This window comes from Saccostrea echinata, unplaced genomic scaffold (assembly GCF_033153115.1).
Source record: "Saccostrea echinata isolate AGI-Se365-2 ecotype Australia unplaced genomic scaffold, CSIRO_AGI_Sech_v1 ptg000086l, whole genome shotgun sequence".
Taxonomy (NCBI): Eukaryota; Metazoa; Mollusca; class Bivalvia; order Ostreida; family Ostreidae; genus Saccostrea; species Saccostrea echinata.
In genome coordinates this window covers 3,389,079-3,411,510 of record NW_026889835.1, presented here as the reverse complement: position 1 = coordinate 3,411,510, position 22,432 = coordinate 3,389,079, and the positions used below count along the sequence as shown (strand labels likewise).

At 34.0% G+C, this 22,432-nt stretch overlaps 1 protein-coding gene across 1 annotated transcript; it reads right to left on the bottom strand.

The window, feature by feature from the left end:
- Positions 1 to 2,753: 2,753 nt before the first annotated feature.
- LOC133177020 (multiple epidermal growth factor-like domains protein 11) lies at positions 2,754 to 22,390 on the bottom strand. The gene is made up of 14 exons (XM_061312100.1): positions 22,324 to 22,390; positions 21,927 to 22,050; positions 18,886 to 20,639; positions 18,597 to 18,734; positions 18,180 to 18,385; positions 14,694 to 14,759; positions 9,362 to 9,572; positions 8,521 to 8,631; positions 8,225 to 8,400; positions 6,197 to 6,310; positions 5,702 to 5,775; positions 5,419 to 5,526; positions 3,533 to 3,629; positions 2,754 to 3,394 (listed from the first exon to the last, which is right to left on the bottom strand). The coding sequence occupies exons 1-14, from the start codon at positions 22,388 to 22,390 to the stop codon at positions 3,347 to 3,349; spliced, it is 3,294 nt and encodes a 1,097-aa protein (XP_061168084.1). The 3' UTR covers positions 2,754 to 3,346.
- Positions 22,391 to 22,432: the final 42 nt, after the last annotated feature.

Genomic DNA, 22,432 nt, shown 5'->3' with positions numbered 1-22,432 from the left:
GAAACAGTATCTTATTTCATAGATTAATTAAACCAGGGTAAATAATTATGAATTCTATCCTGATCTGTGTTTACATAACATCACAAGACAATTATGGAAAACATTTGAACACAATGAAGCACAGAGCAACCAAACCGAGTTGATGCATCGTGGTCAACCCAAAAATGGGTCAATATGACCCACTTCTAGAATTTTTACAGAATGTTGAACTTCTTTAGATAGATATCTCCGACATTTTGAGTTTAAGTTGAATACCATGAGGAATAGAATCACTGTACACCTTGTTAGCTGATACACCTTGCAATCTATGCATACTTTGATTTTTGCCAGTTTTGCAGTTTATCAGAAGAGAGGCCCTAGAAATCTCATTTTCATAAGCTTATCAACACCCTCATAGAAATTAAAGATTGACATTGGGAATTATGTATCCTGGTGTAGTTTAAATGCCAAGTAGAGATAAAAGTATTTTAAAGGAATTTCTCAGAAATTTATATTTTCAGTAACCACAGAAACACTCACCAAAATAAAAAAAACAAGCATTATGTAGGTGTAGTTTACTGGTACTTATGTTTTGAAGTCTAGCAAAATTAGTCATCCACATGGCATAGTGGTTAGAGTTGCTGAGTAAGGAGTTGAGCCTGATGTTGCAGGTTCAAATCCAGCCGGTGACCAGTCCTTGGGATGAGGCCATATAATCTGTGTCACAGTCAATGCTGGCACAAAAAACTTCATCACTGCTCATTTGTAAGGCAAACAGAAAGACTGAGAGATGGTGAATGCCTTGCCAATGCACAATCTCTTTGACCAGTTGAGCTAAGAATTGTGTGATGGTACACAGAGAGGAACAGTTTTGCCAACATTGGTGTATGCATGCTATTTTAGGGATCAATATTTTCAAAATTGACAAGATTAGTATATGTAATGCAATGTTTGGATTTTATGATAGGTCTATTTTAATGATATATATATTAACTGAAATATCTAAGAAAGTGTTTTTTAATTAATTTACTTTAATTTTTCACTCTTATATCATGGGCTTTTTTTAATGGCTTATCCTCCCATATTCTTTGCTGTTACATGTAAATACAGTAGCACTGTCTTACTCATAATATGTTAATCTACTCCAAAAACTTGTAAAGTCTTGACAAATCACCAAATGAACTTTCTTAAATACACATGTACTGCACATGTATAAACATATTTTCAGCTCATTTTATAATTTTATTTGCATAAGAACTACTAAAAATAAGGGTCTTCTGAATATTTATTTTTTTTTTAAGTCTACCATTATAACAAACAAATGGTTTACAACATTGCATTAATAAACTCCATCTCAAATACAAAACATAACTAAAGTAAAAATAAAATAATATCTGATACATCATCTGATATAAATGTTCTTCAGTTGGCATGCAAGAATATATGTGTATCTTGAAAAATATTCCATTCTTTCGTGCAAGATTGCAAGTTCATTCAAATATATAATTTATATATGGTATTTATAAAGAAATGTATTTACATTTGCTATGTTTTTCTACTAAGCCAACTGTGCAATTGATTTGAAGTTCATTTTTGTGTGTACTCACGCGTAGAAATATACACGGTGAAACTCGCGGTAGTGACGTCACAATGAGGCTACAGAGACGTTAATAAAAATGTAACGATATAGGGCAGCAAAAAATTCAAATATTGAGCATAATATTGTTGCTTTTGAACTTGTAAAATGTAAATATCAGGAATGTTTTTCATTTTAGTGTGAATTACTGGTGTGTAAATCACACAGACTTGTCACGTAGGCATATTTCATGAAGTGCGCTAGTTCTGCATTGAATTACTGGAGCAACATATTCTGAATACTAAATGTTTTGCAAGATTGCTGATGTTTATCCTTCTATATACAGTAAAACATGGTTATAAACATGATTATAAAGAACTCCTTTTTAAGGACATTTCAGTTATAAGGAACTTTTTTTTCTCAACAAATCCCACAATAAACAGTACACTATGTTTTTTCTTATATGGATATAAAGAACCTCAGTTACATTATTAAAAGGAAGTAAAATCTGAAGTCCCAGTGACTTCCTTCTAACCCATTGTCTGAAACCCACGGTCAGTCTACTTCGCTTACGGGAGGTAAGAGAAGCGAGACCAACTATGGGTTTCAGACAATGTTATAACCGAGTTTTACTGTACATTTACTGTACATGCTTGCATATGTAAATTCAGTACAGGAATACATTTTCTTTAGCAGCAATATAAAAGTCCTGGCACCTGGAACGTTTTTAGCAGTATACGTTACTGACAAGTCTTGTGATGGCCTGCTGTATAGGATTCCTAATTCTAATTGGACTTAGAGTTAGTTACTCTGGACTGGAATGCTTATTTGCTGTGTATATATATAATGTGTCTAATATACGACTGAGGTAAAGATGAAATATAACACAAAATACCAATATATGTACTTTTCTGTCTAGTATAATTGTGAAGATAATATGTGGATTCACGGATTAATACAGAAAAAAATCTTTCATAAACACACAAACAAAATGTCTGCAATTCAGTTTACATAAAATTTCATTTCATAGTTTTCACAACTGTATACATAGTATATAAGCTAATATTTTGTCCTAATACACAACTTTTCTGTCTTGTACAATTTTAAAGCTAATACATGAATTCATAGATTAATACAAAAATAATTCTTTTACAAACGAAAAAGGTTATAATATACAATTTAATTTCATAGTTTTCACAACCTGTACACATGGCTTTAATATAAAAGCTTATATTTTGTCTTAACACACAACCAGAGAAAAAATACTGGAAAATAACTTTGCAGTTAAAATAAATCGTAAAATGTCTGATGTATAGAAAAGTTCTTATAATCAAGGAAAAGAGATAAAAATAAGTATATAAAAAGGAAAAAGGCACAAAAATACTGTGTAATATTATTAATACATGTATGAATGTGAAACGTATTTCAATTTAAAAGCACCTTCTATTGACATTGTAAACAATTTCATAAAGTTCTGTGTTGATATGTAAATGTATATATATTCACTGAAATCCTCATCATATGACTGACACACTCACATTTCAGGATATTCTTTTTCCATTCAAATTTAGCAATGTCTCATTCTATAACTTGGCTGTAGACAGGGACTGTTTTAAAAAGTTCTGATGGGAACTAGTACTCAAAAAGAGTATGTAAAATATATCAAAAGATATACATGTCTGTAATCATTCAAAACTAACAATCTGGAATAATGGTTTTATTGGAAGAAATGTAAAAATAAATGTTCACTGAGCTTGATTAGGATTTTTAGCTTTATTTTACAACTCATTCTTAAACTAGAGTTGTCATGACAACAGATTCATCCTCCTGGTGATCTACCTATAAAAATTAGGAAAAAAATTAAAAAGATATTGGGATAAATGCTTGATATTTTAATTCTCCATTCATTAACTATAATTTCCACATTAGAAATATAATAGTTTTTATAAAGAAACTGATAGGCATGTTGATACTTACTAAAGTTTGGCTGATAGCCTTGAGTTGGCTGTAAATCTCTTGACATGTAGGCCTGGATGAAGGTGTCAATCTCCAACAAGACTCCATTAAACGATATCTGTTAAAGTTTTGAAAGAAATACATTGTATTCAGAACAGAGTAGATATGTAAATATGAATAAGTATCCCAGCTGGCATCTGTTTATGAAATTTACTAAACTTCTGGTTAATTCAGCATATGAAGCTAGTTTGATGGGAAATACTCTGTACCCCTCCTTATTGCACCCAACCTTTATTTCACCTGAAGTCATGTACCAGTATCTCTCACAAGTATATAACAAGAGGCCCATGGGCCACAACGCTCACCTGAGTAACTTTGGCCTTGCTGTTCTTCACCAGGTTTTCCCCTTGTAATACCTATTGTTGCTCCACCCTACCCCGTGGGGTCATGATTTGAACAATTTAGAATCTACACTACCCCATAAAGCTTCCACATAAGTTTTAGAATCTACACTAGCCAAGGATACTTCCACATAAGTTTCAGCTTTTCTGGCCCAGTGGTTCTTGAGAAGAATATTTTTAAAGATTTTCCTACATATGTATTTCAATGTAAAAATTGGATTCCCCATTGTGGCCCCATCCTACCCCCAGGGGTCATGATTTGAACAATTTAGAATCTACACTAACCCAGGATGCTTCCACTTAAGTTTCAGCTTTTCTGGCCCAGTGGTTCTTGAGAAGAAGATTTATAAAAAAAATTCCTCTATTTTTCATTGTAAAAATTGGATTCCCCATTGTGGCCCCACCCTACCCCTGGGGGTCATGATTTGTACAATTAAAAATCTACACTAACCCCAGAATGCTTCAACTTAAGTTTCAGTTTTTCTGGCCCAGTGGTTCTTGAAAAGAAAATTTTTTAAAGATCTTTCCTATATATTTCAATGTAAAAATTAGATTCACCATTGTGACCCCACCCTAGTTCTTATTTAGAATCTACACTATCCCATGATGCTTCCATATAAGTTTCAGCTTTTCTTGAGAAGAAGATTTTTAAAGATTTTTCCTATATATTTCCAATGTCAAAATTGGATTTCCTATTGTGGCCCCACCTTACTCCAGGGGGCGGGGGTGGGGTCGGGTGGGGTGGGGGTGGGGGTGTCATGATTTGATCAATTTAGAAAACACTACCCCAGGATGCTTCCACATAAGTTTCAGCTTTCCTAGCCCAGTGGTTCTTGAGAAGAAGATTTTCAAAGATTTTTCCTATATATTTCAATGCAAAAATTGGATTCCCTGTTGATACCATCAGGGGTCATGATTTGAACAATTTAGAATACATTACCCCGGGATGCTTCTACATAAGTTTCAGCTTTTCCGGCCCAGTGGTTCTTGAGAAGAAGACTTTTAAAGATTTGTCCTATTTATTTCACTGTAAAAATTGGATTCCCCATTGTGGCCCCGCCCCTATCCCCAGGGGGTCATGATTTGAATAATTTAGAATCTACACTAACCCAGGATGCATGCTTCCACATAAATTTCAGCTTTTCTGGCCTAGTGGTTCCTGAGAAGATTTTTTACTGACCCCACCATATGTTTGTCTTTTCTTGATTATCTCCCCTTGTAAGGGGGCTTGGCCCTTCATTTTAACAATTTAAACTCTCCTTTACCCAAGGATACTTTGTACCAACTTTGGTTAAAATTGACCAAGTGGTTCTTGAGAAGATATTGAAAATATGAAAACTTTACAGATGGACAGACAGACAGCTAGACGGAGGGATGACGGACAATGGGGGTTCAGAAAAGCTTACTTGAGCTTTCAGCTCAAGTGAGCTAATAATATTAACATGCCTAACTGCTAACTTTAACAAGAATTATTCAAACATAAAACTTTCTACTTTAGTTACTTACAATTTCCTTATACATGATTTGGGAGGCATGAGGTAAAACTCATTTTCCTCCTCAGGAAAACTATATCCCAGACTTGCAATTTCTAGAAGCAGCACCCCAAATGTCCATCTGAAACAATGAAGTTTATAAACAATACCTTAGGAAGAGGCCATCTCAATCAATCTTGCTACTGTACACATATATACATGTACTCAAATATATTTAATATAATATTCATAACATAAGGCATTGTCCTGAAATTGACCCTTATGTATGTATTTATTTAAGCAATTAAAAGGCTCACATTTCAGTCTCATTTGAATGAATTTTCCTTCTTTTAGATTCCACTGCCAGCCAGGGGTAGTATTTCCTAGGAATCTGTAAAAATAGGAACACTTTTACAGACATTCTTTAACACATTATAATGTAAAAGCACAATGCATTCTATGCACATGAAAGTATATTTATACAATTGCATCAGACACTGAAAATCTACTACATGTATTTAACAAATATAAACCACATTTACCATGCTTAATTTAAAATCTAACAAAATATTGCAAACAGTCAAATCTCGTTATCTCAGACTTGATGGGACTAAGGAAAAACTTCGAGATATCCAAGAATTCGAGATATCATGGGTAATATACTTAAAGAATAAGGGGTTGGGACTTCCAAATCACTTCGACATATCCATGGTATACGAGATATCAGTGTTTGAGATAACAAAGTTCAACTGTACTTTCAAATCAATAAAAATGCACAATCTTTGACCTTTGAAATATAGAAAATGGCTTACTGGTTCTGGTTGAGATTCTAATGTAGAATTAATGGCAAAGTTGAAGTTGGCAAGCTTGGCCCTTCCATGGGAGAAAAGGTAAATGTTCACAGGAATTACAAGTCTGTGAATTATCTGAAGAAAACAGAATTGAACAATCAAATCAAAAAACTGAATTAAGAGGTCAGATCATGAGAAAATCTTTTACGATCATCATAATATCAATATAAGCCTGATTTGTAAGTACATGTACCAGTTTGTCATAAAATCAACAAGCAAATTCAAAGAATTGTGGTCCCCCCCGCTTTCAGTGTCTTAGTTGATGGGATGCCATTATTTATGGCATATTGTAACTGTCTTGTTTGTGTGTCCTGTCTTGTCTGTGCATTTTACAAAAAGGACATAAATTATTGAATTAATAACAGTTATGGCAAAGATTACAGCTTCTCAAAACTACATCAGACTTCAAGGTCATGAGGTCAAATATCATAATACAACCCAAAAAGTCTTATCACAAGTAATGCACATGTGAATTAAAAATATCAAAAAACCAGAGTATACAATTGGAGAGGTCTTGAAACAGGTAATGCACACATCAAATTAAATGCCATATCTTCTCTCAATCAAAAGTTATCAGCAATGTTAAAACTTTTTAAAATAAGGTCAAACTTCAAGGTCATGGGGTTAAAACTCATAGTACATTTGAAAATGCTTGTCACAGGTAATGCACATGTCAAATATAAATGCCTTATCTTTGCTCCTTCTTTTTTTCAGAGATTTTGATTGGCTAAAAATCTGTTTCTAAAATTACATCAGAAAAATATTGTAGTGTTTTAATGGAAAATGAGAGTTAAACAATTTTTATTTATTCAATGCAATATTTAAACAATGGAATTGAATTTTTAAACCCACTCATTTTTAATTTTGCTCTCTGCCCGGGATTAGCACATACCATTTCATGGTTGAATTCAACTTTTCCACTCGGGGAGCAGCGTTTTGACGCTGTTTACGAAGATAAAAGAAAATAAAGACAAGCATGCCATATATGGTTGTGTAGATAAATTATTATAGAAGACATGGGTATAAACAGTTTGCCAGTGCATTTCCTCTGAAAGTGTAAATGAGTGCGATTCTGGGGGAGGGGGTACTCCTTGTAATTCGGAGTTGGATACCTTGCGTTATTATTATACTATGGGTCAAAAAATTATTACTGAAACAAGTGCCTGTAATCAAAAGTTATAAGCAAAGATAATTATTTTGAAAAAGTAGGTCAAACTTCAAGGTCATAGGGTCAAAAACCATAGTATATTTGGAAAGGTCTTGTCACAGGTAATGTACATATGTAATATGAAAGCCGTATCTTTTCTCATTCAAATTTTTTGACCAATTTAAAATGATGTTAAAATTTTTAAAAGGTAGGTCAAACTTCAAGGTCAAGGTCAGGGGGAAAAAAATCATAGTATATTTAAAAGGTCTTGTCACAGGTAATGCACATGTCAAATATAGTATATTTGAAAGGTCTTGTCACAGGTAATGCACATGTCAAATATGAAAGCCCTATCTCTTCTCAATCAAAAGTTAAAAGCAAAGAAATTTTTTGAAAAGTAAGACAAAATTCAAGGTCACAGGGTCAAAAATCATAATATACATGTATGATAAGAAAGCCCTATCTCTTCTTGTTCAAAGTTATGACTGATTTAAAGTAATGTTAAAATTTTTGAAAAGTAGGTCAAACTTCAAGGTCAAGGTCACAGGGTCAAAAATCATAGGATATTTGGAAAGGTCTTGTCACAGGTAATGTACATATTAAATATGAAAGCCCTATCTCTTCTCATTCAAAAGTTATGACCAAGGTTAAAGTTTTTGTGACAGACAAATGAGATTTTATGCCCCCCTGCTTTCGCGAAAGCTGGGGACAATATAATAAGGCCTGATTTATAAGTACATGTACCAGTAATCTTGTAACCTAATCACAGCAGATAAACTTAAATATGAATTGTTACTTTAAACATATAATTAATGATCTAGGGCATTCTACAAACTCCATACCATCTTTTCTTTCAAGAAAATGACTGCTGATAAAACATCTAGAGCATATGACATCAGTTCTGATGCTCTGAGTTTAAACGTGACATCTGGAGGATTGTCTGTGCTGTATCGGAGTTGTTTTAGATGCTGCTTCAAATCACCTTGATCACAGCTCTCAAACACACTATATTCACACTCTGCAACAAACCAGGAGGTTCAAATTTTTATCCAATTCTGACAATACTGTTGATATCTTTACACTTTTGGAAAATTTCATTATTATTCAAACTATATAAAATGCTTTTCAGTGTTCTTACTTTCATCTTCACAATGCCCAAATAAAGTGAAAATGTTTGGATGTTCATCTGCTAAAGATGTCAAGATTTCTAATTCACTGTGAAATTTTCTCATCGGGTTTTTATTCCTCTCTGAAAAAAAACCCCAAAATATAGGGAACAGACAAATGATGAGAAGACAAGAGGCCCATGGGCCACATCGCTCACCTGAGTAACTTTGGCCATGCTGTTCATTACCAGACTTCCCCCTTGTAATACCTATTGTGGCCCCGCCCTACCCCTGGGGGCCATGATTTGAACAATTTAGAATCTACACTACCCCAGCATGCTTCCACATTTGTTTCAGTTTTTTTGGTCCAGTGGTTCTTGAGAAGAAGATTTTTTAAGATTTTTCCTATATGTTTCAATGTAAAACTTTGATTCACTATTGTGGCCCCGCCCTACCCCCGGGGGTCATGATTTTAACAATTTAGAATCTTCACTATCACAGGATGCTTCCACATAAGTTTCAGCTTTTCTGGCCCAGTGGTTCTTGAGAAGAAAATTTTTTAATGACCCCACCCTATTTTTGTCTTTTCTTGATTATCTCTCAATGTAAGGGGACTTGCACTTTATTTTAACAATTTAAACTCCCCTTCACCCAAGGATACTTTGTACCAAGTTTGGTTAAAATTGGCCCAGTGGTTCTTGAGAAGAAGTTGAAAACGTGAAAAGTTTACAGACGGACGGACAGACAGACGGACGAACGGACAATGGGTGATCAGAAAAGCTCACTTGAGCTTTCAGCTCAGGTGAGCTAAAAAGGATGTAACTAGGAACACAGAATTGTACAAAGTTTTTAATATCAATCTGCCTTGTTTACCTTTGTGAAGACATTTAACCAGAACACTGCAACTCCTGTATTTCCCTGTGTTCAGAGAGATGTCTAACGGCATTTGTTGGAATGTTGCTTCTGAGTAAATCTGTAAAGATTCACTGTCCAGTACAAAACTTCTCTGACCACCATCTTGTGATAATCCTCTGTCTGCATTTCTAATGGCAGTGCCAGTATTTTCCATTTGGAATCCATAAGTCTGTGAAAGAAACAAAATACACATTTAGTTAATAATACAGTAGATATATAATGCTAATTGTTACAAAAGAAGTTCAGTAGCACATTTGAATTTGCTTGTGGAATGTAATGCAAATGACAGAGATGAAAATTTGACAAAATAATTATTTTCCACATAAAGACAAAAATAATATCCAAATTTTCATGGTTCAGAAGTTATGATTAAGATTAATTAACATGGAGAAAATTCATTCAAATGAGATAGATATGTATACATAAAAAAATCATGTCTTTAGCTTATGTTTCATGGAGGCATAAAACATTCAGTATTAAATATCAACATTTATTCCAGACTATAATAATGATACTTATGTAAAGCTACTGTTTACACGAATAGCTAATGTACTTCTGAGTGTATCATTAAACAATAAAATTCCTTCTCTGCTTGTTTATATGGGCATTAGTAGGTTATGTAAATTGTTGTTTAATGATTGCACTGTTCATCCCCATATAGCAAACAAAATAAAGACATTTTTATATTTTCATACTTTTATAAATTATTCATATAAAGTGGGTGAAAGTATGCAAAGTATTGTATTATCAATGGATATATTACATTGATGGTAGTTGATTGTATTTACTGTCTAATCGACAGCAATCCCTTTTCATAATAAAGGAGAAAATATTCTATGGCTGTAAATATATAATGATTAACTTAAGTATAATACATCTGCTATATAAAGAAGAGCAGTTGCATGACTAAACATATAGTTAATGACTACAGGTGCAAAACTACAATATATTAGTGTAATATACTGTACTACCACTACAAGGTACTGAAGAACATTGTAAAAAGTACTTATATATACTGAAATAAAAATGTCACAATTTTTTTTTTTTAATTATAAGACTGCAATAATTTTTTTTTCTTATTCTTAATTCAATACAAATATATTACTGTCTAACAAGATTGCATTAAAATTTCCCTCTTATTTTAAATTCAATAAATTTAAAGCTAACTTTGGAATCTCTAGATTAATGTGTATCCCCCTCCATTTGAAGAAAGATCCAGGAATACAGTGGGTCTCAGATGTTATATTGCTTTATACTCCATTATACTATCAGTATGCAAAGTTTTCATCCAATGTTATTTTTCGCCCTTTTACACTTGCAATCAATATTGCTCCTTTTTAAATTTGCCCAAATATGATTGTGTTACAAAGGTTATTCTGTCTTCTTTAAATTCACCCCGTTTACGATGGTGAAAGGTGCAAAAATACGAGGCCCAAGGGCCCTGAATCGTCTTCTGATGAGTTGTAAAACCTTTCACTTCTATTTGAAGCCTCTAAGTATCCTACATATTTAGACAAAAGCCTTGAAATTCCAAAAGTAGGTCATCATGACCTAAATTTTGGTTAAAACTTTCTGAGAACCCAAGATGCATTAACTGACAAAGTTTGATGATTTGAAGCCCCTTATTATCTTAAATATTCACATATAAAGCCATGAAATTCCAAAAGGAGGTCATGATGACCTACTTTTTTGTAAACATACTCCAAGGACCCCAAAATGCATCAACTGACAAAGTTTGATGATTCTAAGTCTCTTATTATTTGAAATATTTAGATATTGCCTTAAAAAATCCAAAAAGGAGGTAACTGTGACTTAATTTTTAGTTGACACATTCTGAGAACATAAAATACATCAACTGACAAAGTTTGATGACTCAAAGCCAATTAGTATCTGAAATATTTAAATACATGTATAGCCATAAAATTCCAAAGGAAGGTCACAGTGACCTATTTTTCAATTGACACACTCAGAGTACCCAAGAAACATCAACTGACAAAGTTTGATGATTCTAAGACAAAAAGTATCTGAATTTTTAAATATAGCCACTAAATTTCAAAAGCAGGTCATGGTGAGCTTTAAATATAGCCATAAACCTTCAAAAGTAGGTAACAGTAACCTACTTTTCAGCTGACATACTCTGAGGACCCAAAATGCATCCACTGACAAAGTTTGATGAACACACTACCTGAAGATGCTTTCATATAAATATGACTGATCCTTGCTTGCTATTCTTGAGAAGATTTTTATAGAATTTTTTTCTATCTATTTCTGTGTAAAGCTTTGATTGCCTATTGTGACCCCAAGCTATCCCCAGGGGTCACAATTTGAATCAACATGAATCTACACTACTTGATGATGCTTCCAAATAATTATGACTCATCATGGCTTTGCTGTTCTTGAGAAGAATATTTTTGACAATTTTTCCTGCATAAAACTTTGATCATTGCGGCTCCACCCTACTGCCTGAGGTCATGATTTGAACAACTTCAATCAAAGTACCCGAGTATGCTTTGATATACAGTCAAACCTCGTTATCTCTAATTTGATGGGACCGAGAAAAAAACTTCAAAATATCCTTGGCTTCCAGATATTGAGGGTAAAATACTTAAAGAATAAGAGGATGGGACTTTCAATTCACTTCGACATATCCAAGGTGTTTGAGATATCGGTGTTCGAGATACTGAAGTCCAACTGTAAATATAACTAATCATGTCTTTGCTGTTCTTGAGAAGAAGACTTTTTAGTGATTTCTCCTATGTATTCCTATGTATAACTTAAATCGCCCATTGTAGTCCCAACATACCTGATTTGAACTTGAATCTATACTTTGTTCAGAAGCTTTCACACAAGTTTCATCTTTTCTGGCCAATTACTTTTTGAGAAGGAGATTTAAGGAATAACCATCTTCTTAATTGTTATTTGTGACCGTTAATGCTGATTTAACAGTCACAAGCTGAGTTTTACTGATGAAGCGTTGCAGACCTTCAAATAACAGTTGAGAAAATAGTTATAATTCCCATTCTTATGCAATTTATTTATTTTTTATGTTTACGTCTTATCTTGTTGTGTTTTGTTACATGAAATACTTCATGAAGGGTTGTGTTTTTGCGTTATTTTATCATAATGATGTAACAATAGAAAGCCTTAATACTTGTTTAACTGCTTTAAGCATCAGTCCATGAGCCATTCAAAATGTGTTTCACAAAAACATTTGCAATAGAATTATACATTCCACCTTTTGCTTATCACCTACCCTTTAGAAAAAATGTTGTCCTTCTTTAGAACAAACTTGAATCCCCTTACACCCTAGAATACTCTGTGCCAAGTTTCGATGAAATTGGCCCAGTGGTTATGGAGAAGAAGATGAAATTGTGAAAAGATAACAACAATGAGGACGACAATGGACAAAATATTGATCAAAAAAGCACCCTGGTGCCTTCAGCTCAGGTAAGATAAAATCAAGCAAATATGTAATGACTCGTAAAATAGAATTACATGTACCTTTTATGTGAATGGGTATGGAAATAACTGCATAACATTTGATACTATCAATAATGAATTTATGTACAGAGAGACAATTAGGGAATTAGTATATTTTTCTTCTTTTATCTTTCATGGAAATGGAAATTGAAACAAAGCTCTAGCATCATCATAGATAAGGTGTGAAACATATTTAACAATTTTAACAACACAACCCCTCTCCCTAAAGAAGGAAGATATATATCTACTTTTACTCCCACAATAACTGTTCGATTTTGAACAAAGGATAATTTGAAGTATTTCTTCTTGCTTTAAGACTGTCATTAATTGTCAGTAGAAACTACTAAAATATAAAGGAATTGTTCTGTCACTTGCTCAGGATTTCATCTAGTTGTATCTTTCTTTCAGAGAACTTTTGAGAACACTAATTATCACTATACTAGAATGATACCGTCAAACACACTTATAGAGAAGTGCCAGGGACAAACAATTTTGATTTGTAATAAATCTTATTATCTGTTAAATTTACATTTTTAAGTCACAGGGAATGAAAATCACTTGGTTGTAAGTGTGAATTCATTATAAATGTGTTAGTTATACTGTATATTGGTGGCTGAAAAAATTATTTTGTTTCCCTTGTCAGTCACTACAAAATTGCACCACAGTTACAAAGCAATAAGCCAATCAGGGATGTATGTAGATTTAAAACAATCTGTTTCTCTATATGATGTTTTGGCCTTCAACCTCAGTGTATATAGAGAAAAAGTTCTTGGTAATTCTCATCACAGGTATTTGTGGACAGCCCCCCCCCCCCCCCCCCCCCCGATATTCAACCCCGGGGCTTGTTGGTCTTTTTTTTCACAAATTATATTTACTGCACTTATTCATCATGTGTACCATAGGAAAAAATTGTGAAAACCCCCAAATAATCGTTCCACACAAAAATACTGTACTATATACATTATAAGAGAGAAAGGTATGCCACTCCGGTTTATTTACGTTGTACCCCCACTGGTCTTTCTGGGTTTAAAAACGGGGGGGGGGGGGGGGGGGGGGTCTGCAAGTACCTGTGATTCTCATACACCACCTGACTCAGATAGATTTATTTCCTTTGTAGCCTTTATAACATATAGTTGAACTTTGAAACCCAAACACTGATATTTCAAATACCATGGATATGTCAAAGTGATTTGGAAGTCCCAACCACTTATTCTTTAAGTATTTTACCCTTGATATCTTGAATACTTGGGTATCTTGAAGTTTTCAAATGGAGTTCAAGATAAAGAGATTTGACTGTAAATGTATGTATTTCTCTATTATTCATAATTTGGCACAAGTATGTTATCTTCAGGATATTAGCAAATCAGGTCTCTGTAATGGCCTGAGAGAGCCAAAAAGAAAATTGAGGAATTGGAAAAAAAAATCAATTAATTGATAATAAATTGAAAATAATTGTTTCTTTTTCGTTATTTAAAAACATATCTAGTTTTCAGTGCTTCATTAGCATGGACGTTAGTACAATTTATCATTAAAATTGATTTCAATTATCAGACAATATCATAGACAAATCAGACATCAGACAACATAGGCAATTGATCTCAATAGGCAGTAGCATGATTTTGCAGTGAACTTAATTTACTGATATATGCAAGTCCAGATGTGAATCATGTGATATACCCTGGTATAGTATTGTGAATTATGTTGGCTCTGTACTAATCAGAATTTGTAATTCTAGCCACAAAGAAAATAAATCCATAAGTCACATTTTCCAAATAAATGCATGATAGATTCACTAGAAGTGCCTGCTCACATTTCTGTCAGTATCCGGTACTTGTCTATTGCGGCATGGACATAGAGGCAGTAATGGGATACCTTCCTATTAAGTAAAAGCTAATATCTATTATTTTTGATCAACTGTTTTGAATTGTATTCTTTTTAAAAACATCTTTAGATTAAATTCATATTAAACTGATGTGCATTGAAGTGGTGAAAGTTTGAATGGAACTTTTGAGCTTTCTTTTGACATGCATATTTTTTCAGAAAGTAGAAAATATTCTCACATGCTTCATTAAATTACCTGTAGAACAGGTATGCTATAAATAGTTTTGAATATAATAGCTAATGAGATTGGCAGTGTACATAAATACCGTCGCCTGCATGGTGCAGTAATTAGAGCATTTGCTCTTAACTTCAATAAACATGATAAATACATACCGTATATACTCACCTATAAGTTGTTTTTTTTTTTAGTTAATCTATAGTCCAAAACTCTTTATCTGACTTATACGCGAGTTATAAAAAGACTGGTTATTTTAGCGTGTCAAACCCTCTAATTTAAACTTAAAAAATACAAAAGACTTCTAGGCAGACCGACTTATAGGCGAGTATATATGGTAATTATTAAATATTAATTGCAATACATAAGTTTTACAGAATCAGAGTCTCTCACTCTCTCTCTTAACTTCATAAAATCCTGCATTACTCGTTGCAGAGAGTGGGGTATCTAAAACATTGGGACAAATATTGCTTTATCATCTCTTAAGAAATGGACATGTCATTACAATGATGCACATTGAAGTAGTAAAATTTTTCATTTGGATGGAACATTTGGGTCTTTCTTATAGAACGTCAATTGTTACTTAATGACGCCCATTTTTTTTAGAAATGAGAAAGTAATACCGGTATTTGTTGCAATGTTTTAGGACACCCCACTCTCTGCCCTACCAACACAAGTTTTGCTGAAATGGGAATTTTATGAAGTTGGGAGAGAAAATTTATACGTAGATACTTCCTACTTTTGTAAAAATAATGTAATGTGATGAAAATGTACATAATCATGTATTTATAATGTTTATTGACGTTATCACAACATGTGTATCAATCAAACATGAGTTTATCGGGTGTTTATGTAGACTGCCAATTTGACTGGCTATTGTATTTATTGAATACCTGTTTTACAGGTATTTGAATGAAGCATATGACATCTCATTTCTTTTCTGGAGGAGTGGGCATTCATTACAGTGCTCTAATTGGCGACTATTTCTCTGTAAGTCGCCAAATTGGTGACATTTTAAATTGACTTGGCAATTGTCAAATTCCGGAACTGAAACATTTTCAGCAACTCTTTTCTGAAGAAATTTAAAAGAGGAGAAAATCATTTTTAGCAATGGTTGTGTTTTCTTTGTCACCTTGTTTGTTATTTTTTTTCAGTCAGTACATTTGCAAGCAAATTTTCTCGTTATGCCAGTGCACACTGAGCTCAGATAGATGGTAGACCAGATAAAGTAATAGCTGCCCAGGGTAATTTTTGTCTCCAGAACATCCACAATTATGAAATGCAATAATTTGGATGGGTGATGTGCTCTTTTGTTTGCCAATTAAATTCTCACTCATTAGAAATATCATCTTCACATTACTGTTAGGCCCTTCTTGTACAGAAAAGCATAAAATGTTAATCATTCTTAAATTAAAGGTTGCGTTTAACTGTCATACATTTCATGATGTTTTTTTTTTCTTTATGATTTTTTAAATGCACTTAAAATTGGTGGAAAGTTAAAGATGGGGGGGGGGGGGGTTGTGTTTAAATAAAGTATAGATGTTTGAATAGCAAAATCAGTCTTTTTACAATCCTACTTTCCTACTTTGAACATTTCCTTCTTACTGTATCTCCTATATATTACCATTCTCAAAAGGGGGTTGGGGGCATGCAGATTTCTGTCACTCAACCTTCAAAAGCGGAGATGGCACTAGACCCCCTCCCATGATTAGCCAGTACCCACCATGGGTCCCTAGATTGACTAATGGACTTTTGCGAGAAGCACTGACATTTACACTTGACGGCTTACTTTGACATTTAAACATGTGCTATGTACGGAGGTAGGGAATTGATATTAGATTAGAAAACCTTACTTGTGGTCATAGGTATGGTGTTAAGGGCACTTACATGATTTACAGGTATCCAATCAACACAAGAGATAATGGGAGGTAGAAAAACATAACTTAAAATACCCTATTCCTAAGGGGTTGTATTTCCTTTCAATCTCATTTTATGAAGGAATCAAACAAGGAAGAAAAAACATTCCGGAATGAAAATGTGGCAGTAGTTGGTCAAATGGGAAGGGAGGGGGTTAGTATAGGGTGTTTCTCCTTCCCCTCCCTAGACAACGAAATATGTGCTTTGAAATGCCCAATTATTAACTATTAACTGTTAAGCTAAATATTTATATCACAAAAGAGCTGCCGTATATTGTCCCAGTGTAAAAGTAAGTCGTCAATTGAAAAAGTCAGCGCTTTTCGCAAAAGTCCAATATCAGGTTTTAAAGTGGCGCCTAAGAAAAATTTGCCTTGCAACTAAAAATTTGCATTGGCAACTAAATTTTTTTGATAAGGGGCCAGCTGGCACCTATTTTGCAGGTCACTTAGAGGCATGCTTTATGCAACAACGAAAACTTTCTATTGAGAGGAAAAATTTTACCACTTCAATGCCCATCATTGTAACAATTTATTTATCATGTATATAATACTCTTCTCAAGAAAATAAACTGAACTATCTTTTTTCCAGATCAGATGAGTACATATAAACAAGAGGCCCAGGGGCCACAATGCTCACCTAAGCACTGTGGCTAGGAAAAAAAGCAAAAAAACAGTATAGTATTGAAAAGTTTAAATGCATAAGTGGTCCCCACCTACCCTTAAAAGGAGGGGGTATGATATGAACAAAATTGAATCTACACTAAGGATGCTTACATATTTTTTTGACTGTGACCTTTTTTTCCTACAAGTTTGAACTTTCATTGTGGCCCCATCCTACCCCTAGGGGATCATGATTTGAACAAACTTTATTCTTCACTATCTGAAGATGCTTCCATATAAATATGACCAATCAATGCTTTGCTGTTCTTAAGAAGAAGATTTTTAAAGATTTTTCCTCTGTACTCCTGTAAAACTTTGATCGTCCATTGTGGCCCCACCCTACCCAGGGGGTCATGATTTGAACAAACTTGATTATTGTTATTACTTTGGGAAAGTACATGCAAATAATATATTCAATTACTTTGATTTGGTCTAATATAATGGAAAAAAAATATTTTAATCCATTTCAAACTGTGTCATTTATATTAGATTTCTGTTTGCATTAGATTTCTATTTATTTCATCTTACATGAAAGGGCAGATCACATAAATCTACCACGGAATTAGAACTCTTCAGTGAGCAATGTTTAGAGCTTTCTTAAACTTTTATATGATACATGTACATACACCTTTAACTACATTCATAACCCACTATTTTGCTTTACCTCTGGAGGATGGTTCTCATCTTCAAGGGAATCATTGCTCTTCTGTGGCTTTGGACAGGCACCACAAAATTGTACATGCTTCCGTCTGACAATGATTGTTACTATGGCTATTGTCAAAATAGTCAACAACATGGCTGCTGTCACACTTCCTGCTATGGCCATCGTATCTGCATCCTTATCTCTGACATTTTCCATACTTCTTAAGGCTATAAAAAGATAAATACTGTTCAGTGTTACTGGTAAATTTCGCAAAAAGTGACAAAAATAAATATAAGTATATATCTGATGAGCATGTTTTTTTTTTTCATCATTTCAAGAACTATTTCAATGAAATGCAAATTTTGTCATTAGGAAAAAAGTACTATAAATATTTTATATGTATAATGTTTTATCCTGTATTGTTCAGGAACTTTTTACCTATTTGACAGGTAGAGCCAGCCCACCCCTCGGCACAGCCCTGGGGACATATCCCACTACTACCATCACAGACTTCATTGTTCTTACATGTCCCACACTTCTGGTCACAGTTAAAACCAAATCTTCCAGGAACACACTCTGTAAGAAAAGAGGAATAAATGCACAAAGTGTATAAATGACGTAAAGCCAAGATAAATAACTAAATAAAAAACATCATTTTTCACATATTTCCAAACATCTACTTTTCCTATATACACGTGTACCTGAATGAAACACATGTATAACTCACTTTCACTGCATTTATCTCCGGACCATCCCGCCAGGCATCCTTTGGTACACTTCCCAGACATCTGCTCACATACATATTCCAGACAATTAGTGCTACACGTCTGTTGACAGTCAAACCCGTATCTCCCAACACTACAGCCCTGGTCACAATAGCCATTCTGGTGAAAGCAGGTGTCTCCTAGGCATTCAGTGCTGCAGGAGGAACCACAGTATTTTCCAAACTTGCCATCAGTACACCCCTCATTGCAAGAACCATCTAAATTGTTACACTTGCCATTTTTACAATTGATAGGACATGTGTTGTTACAAAATTGTCCATAGAATGTTGGCATACAGTTTAAACATATACCAGATACTCTATCACACTGATTATTTTCACAGTCTGAAGGGCAAGTTTTATTGCAGTAATCACCATAGAAACCATCTATGCAACCATAGACACACATTGCTGTAATTTCGTTACATGCTTTTTTGTTGGCTGACTGGTATTTACAATTCTTTGGGCAAGTTTTTTCACAGTAGTCTCCAAATCTGTACTCACTACATGGAAATTTGCAAATTCCACTTTCTCTAAAACACTCCTTAAAAGAACAGTGTTCACTACAAGTAAAATTGCATGTATAACCATAAAAGCCTGCCAGACAACCATCAACACATACACCTGTGTCTTTGTTACAGTGTAAGTAATTACTATAACTATTTCTTTTACAGTTTGGGCTGCAAGGCTTCTCACATAAAGTTCCATACCAGCCAGAAAAACACTCTGAACACTCCCTGGTTTCTATAAATACTTGACATTGTGTACACTCTGGAGGGCATCTTCTGTCACACTGAAGGCCATACCATCCCTCCTTGCACCCGTATGTACAATGTCCAGAATCCTCCTTACATGATCCTCCTCCTGAGCAATAAGGACTGCATTCCCAAGTACAATGACTTCCAAAATAACCAAACTCACACCCATTAAGACATTTGCCATTAGTCCCATTGCAAGCCTGCTGACCTCCTTTACATTTAACACTGCATTCTCTACAGCTTGTCCCATTCCAGTAAGAACCAGCATGGCATTGTTTACAAGTAGGTGGCATTGTCTCCACCTTTGCTGCACACTCCAGACAGTTTTCAATTCGGCATTCCCGATTGCACAGGTTTCCATACCATCCAGGGGAGCACCCATTCAGACACTTCCCTGATGACCTATCACAGGATTCTCCATTTACACAATGACCTTTGCACCTATCACAAAAACTGTTACTCCAAAAATATCCATCAGCACAAGATGAACAATATACAGCATTATTATTATAAACATTCTCCTTGCACTCATTACAGTGACTTAGGGTACATTTTCTGTCACAGTTATTGCCAAAGTACCCAGATTTACAGCCATATTTGCAAGCCCCTGTAGTAGTATTGCATGCTAGACTTCCTCCTACACAGAAATCACTACAGTTAACACAGGAATGAGAACTTATGTTCCAAAACTTTCCCTCTGTACATACTGAACAATAAATATAGTTACTGTAGTAGGAAATATCACAACGAACACAGTTTTCAAAGTCACAGTCTTGCTCCTCACACTTGTCACCTCTCCATCCCAAGTTGCAACCATAGATACAGCGACCAAATTGGTCACATTTGGATTGGTTTATTTTACAGTTTTTGCTGCAGATTTCTGTACAACCTGATCCATATCTACCTGGCTCACACATTGTGCAGCTTTCATGGTGACCATCCCAATCACACTCAATGCACCTGTTTGAAAACAAAGAGAACACACTGTTACAGTGTTTTCCCCAGAAAATTTTTAATGCATGGGGGGAATTCTGCTAAATTGACGGCGCGCGGCATGCTCATCGAGTTACTTGTGCATGTATCTGAATTTATATTTAAATGAAAAATACAAATGCAACATTCGTTTATATAATATATATATTTTAAAATTTAAATGATATATTTTGAATATATTGTCAATTTAACATTTAAAAAAGCTAAACAATTGAGTTCTCTTTTATAAAAATAGATCTAATCGCAAAAAATGTTCTATTTTATTTTCCTCTAAAGCAACTGTCTTTTTATCATGTTTAGGTGTTGTGTTATTCTTGCTTTCTACAAACTGAATAGGCCCCTAGTGACACCCCTTTTTTTATTTAATACATTTTTTTTGATGTCCCTACTTTTACAGTCATTTTTAAACAAAAAGGGTACACATTATTTAGCACCATTGCTTACATGTAAATATTGTGACAACATATTTAGTACATTGGTGTCTGATTTTTTTTTTACTCAACATAAGCTGTTGAATGTGGGTCAAGCATGTGTGCTTGAACAAAGTATTTGCCCATAGTTCATAGAGTAAAAAAACAATGACAATATTTATTGGACATGTTTATTTTTAAACATATTTATGCTAAAAAATGGCTTTAAAATTATGTGTTTTACTAATGAATCATTTTTTAGGTCGGAACATCAATGCTATTTATAGAATGACCTGTGGATGTTGGAAAAACCCGCATGTGCATTAACAAGTGTATTACTTTCACCGTGTGTACTATCTGACAGCAATTAATAAATTTTTCATGCTTATAGATATTTTTTTAATCAAATAAAAGCTTAATACTTAGTAACATATCAGTAAATAGCAATAAACATAAATTGACAACTATTGCATCATACCCCGTACTGTGATTCGCATCGTGTTCACCACAGGTGTGCAACATGTGTACAGTACACGCTATGATTCTAGTAATTTGAATTGTTTTATTGAAAGATTAATAACTGATAACATTCAAAGTATAAACGCTTCTTGAAATAGTCTACCTTTAATAACTCATGAATAGCTGGAAGCAAAGCGGCAATGTGTGATGCATAGCGGGGGATCGTGAATGCATTGCGGTACCGCCATGCAAAAACGGCCTGGGGAAAACATTGTGTTAATATTAAGCAAATCCATTCTGTACTATCAAAAGTAATTGGTTCTTAGTCACTCTTTTCAACATATGTACAGCATACATGTATGCTACTACTACGCTAAAAATGTACCCTGATGAGCAAGTTCTGTCACAGTTTTTCCCGGAAAAGCCTGGCTGACATCCATACAGACATCCTCTGTCCTGCCCACAGTAATCACTCCCATACAAACATTTACTATTATTGCACACTAACTCTGCAAATACAAAAACTCCTTATTAATATTGGGGATATAAATAAATAAAATTACTACACTCATCATTATTATCACAAGTTTAAGTTTGCTCTCTGCGTCTCTGTAACAAAAGCGAATTTCTACTCTTCACTGTTGCATAAAATATGGCCAAAAAGTCTTCACATTGAAGAGAAGTGGACAGGCATAGCCTCTGGATGTCAACTATAAAATGTTTGTCCACTTCTCTTTAGAGAATAATTGGAAGTGAGACAGAAAATGCATATTATAAATTACCTGTATGACATGATTTTAACAAAACAAACAGCAACAAGAAAACAATATATCTGGTTGAACAACACATTATTACTTCCCATCTTGACATTTTCGAGATGCGCACTTCAAG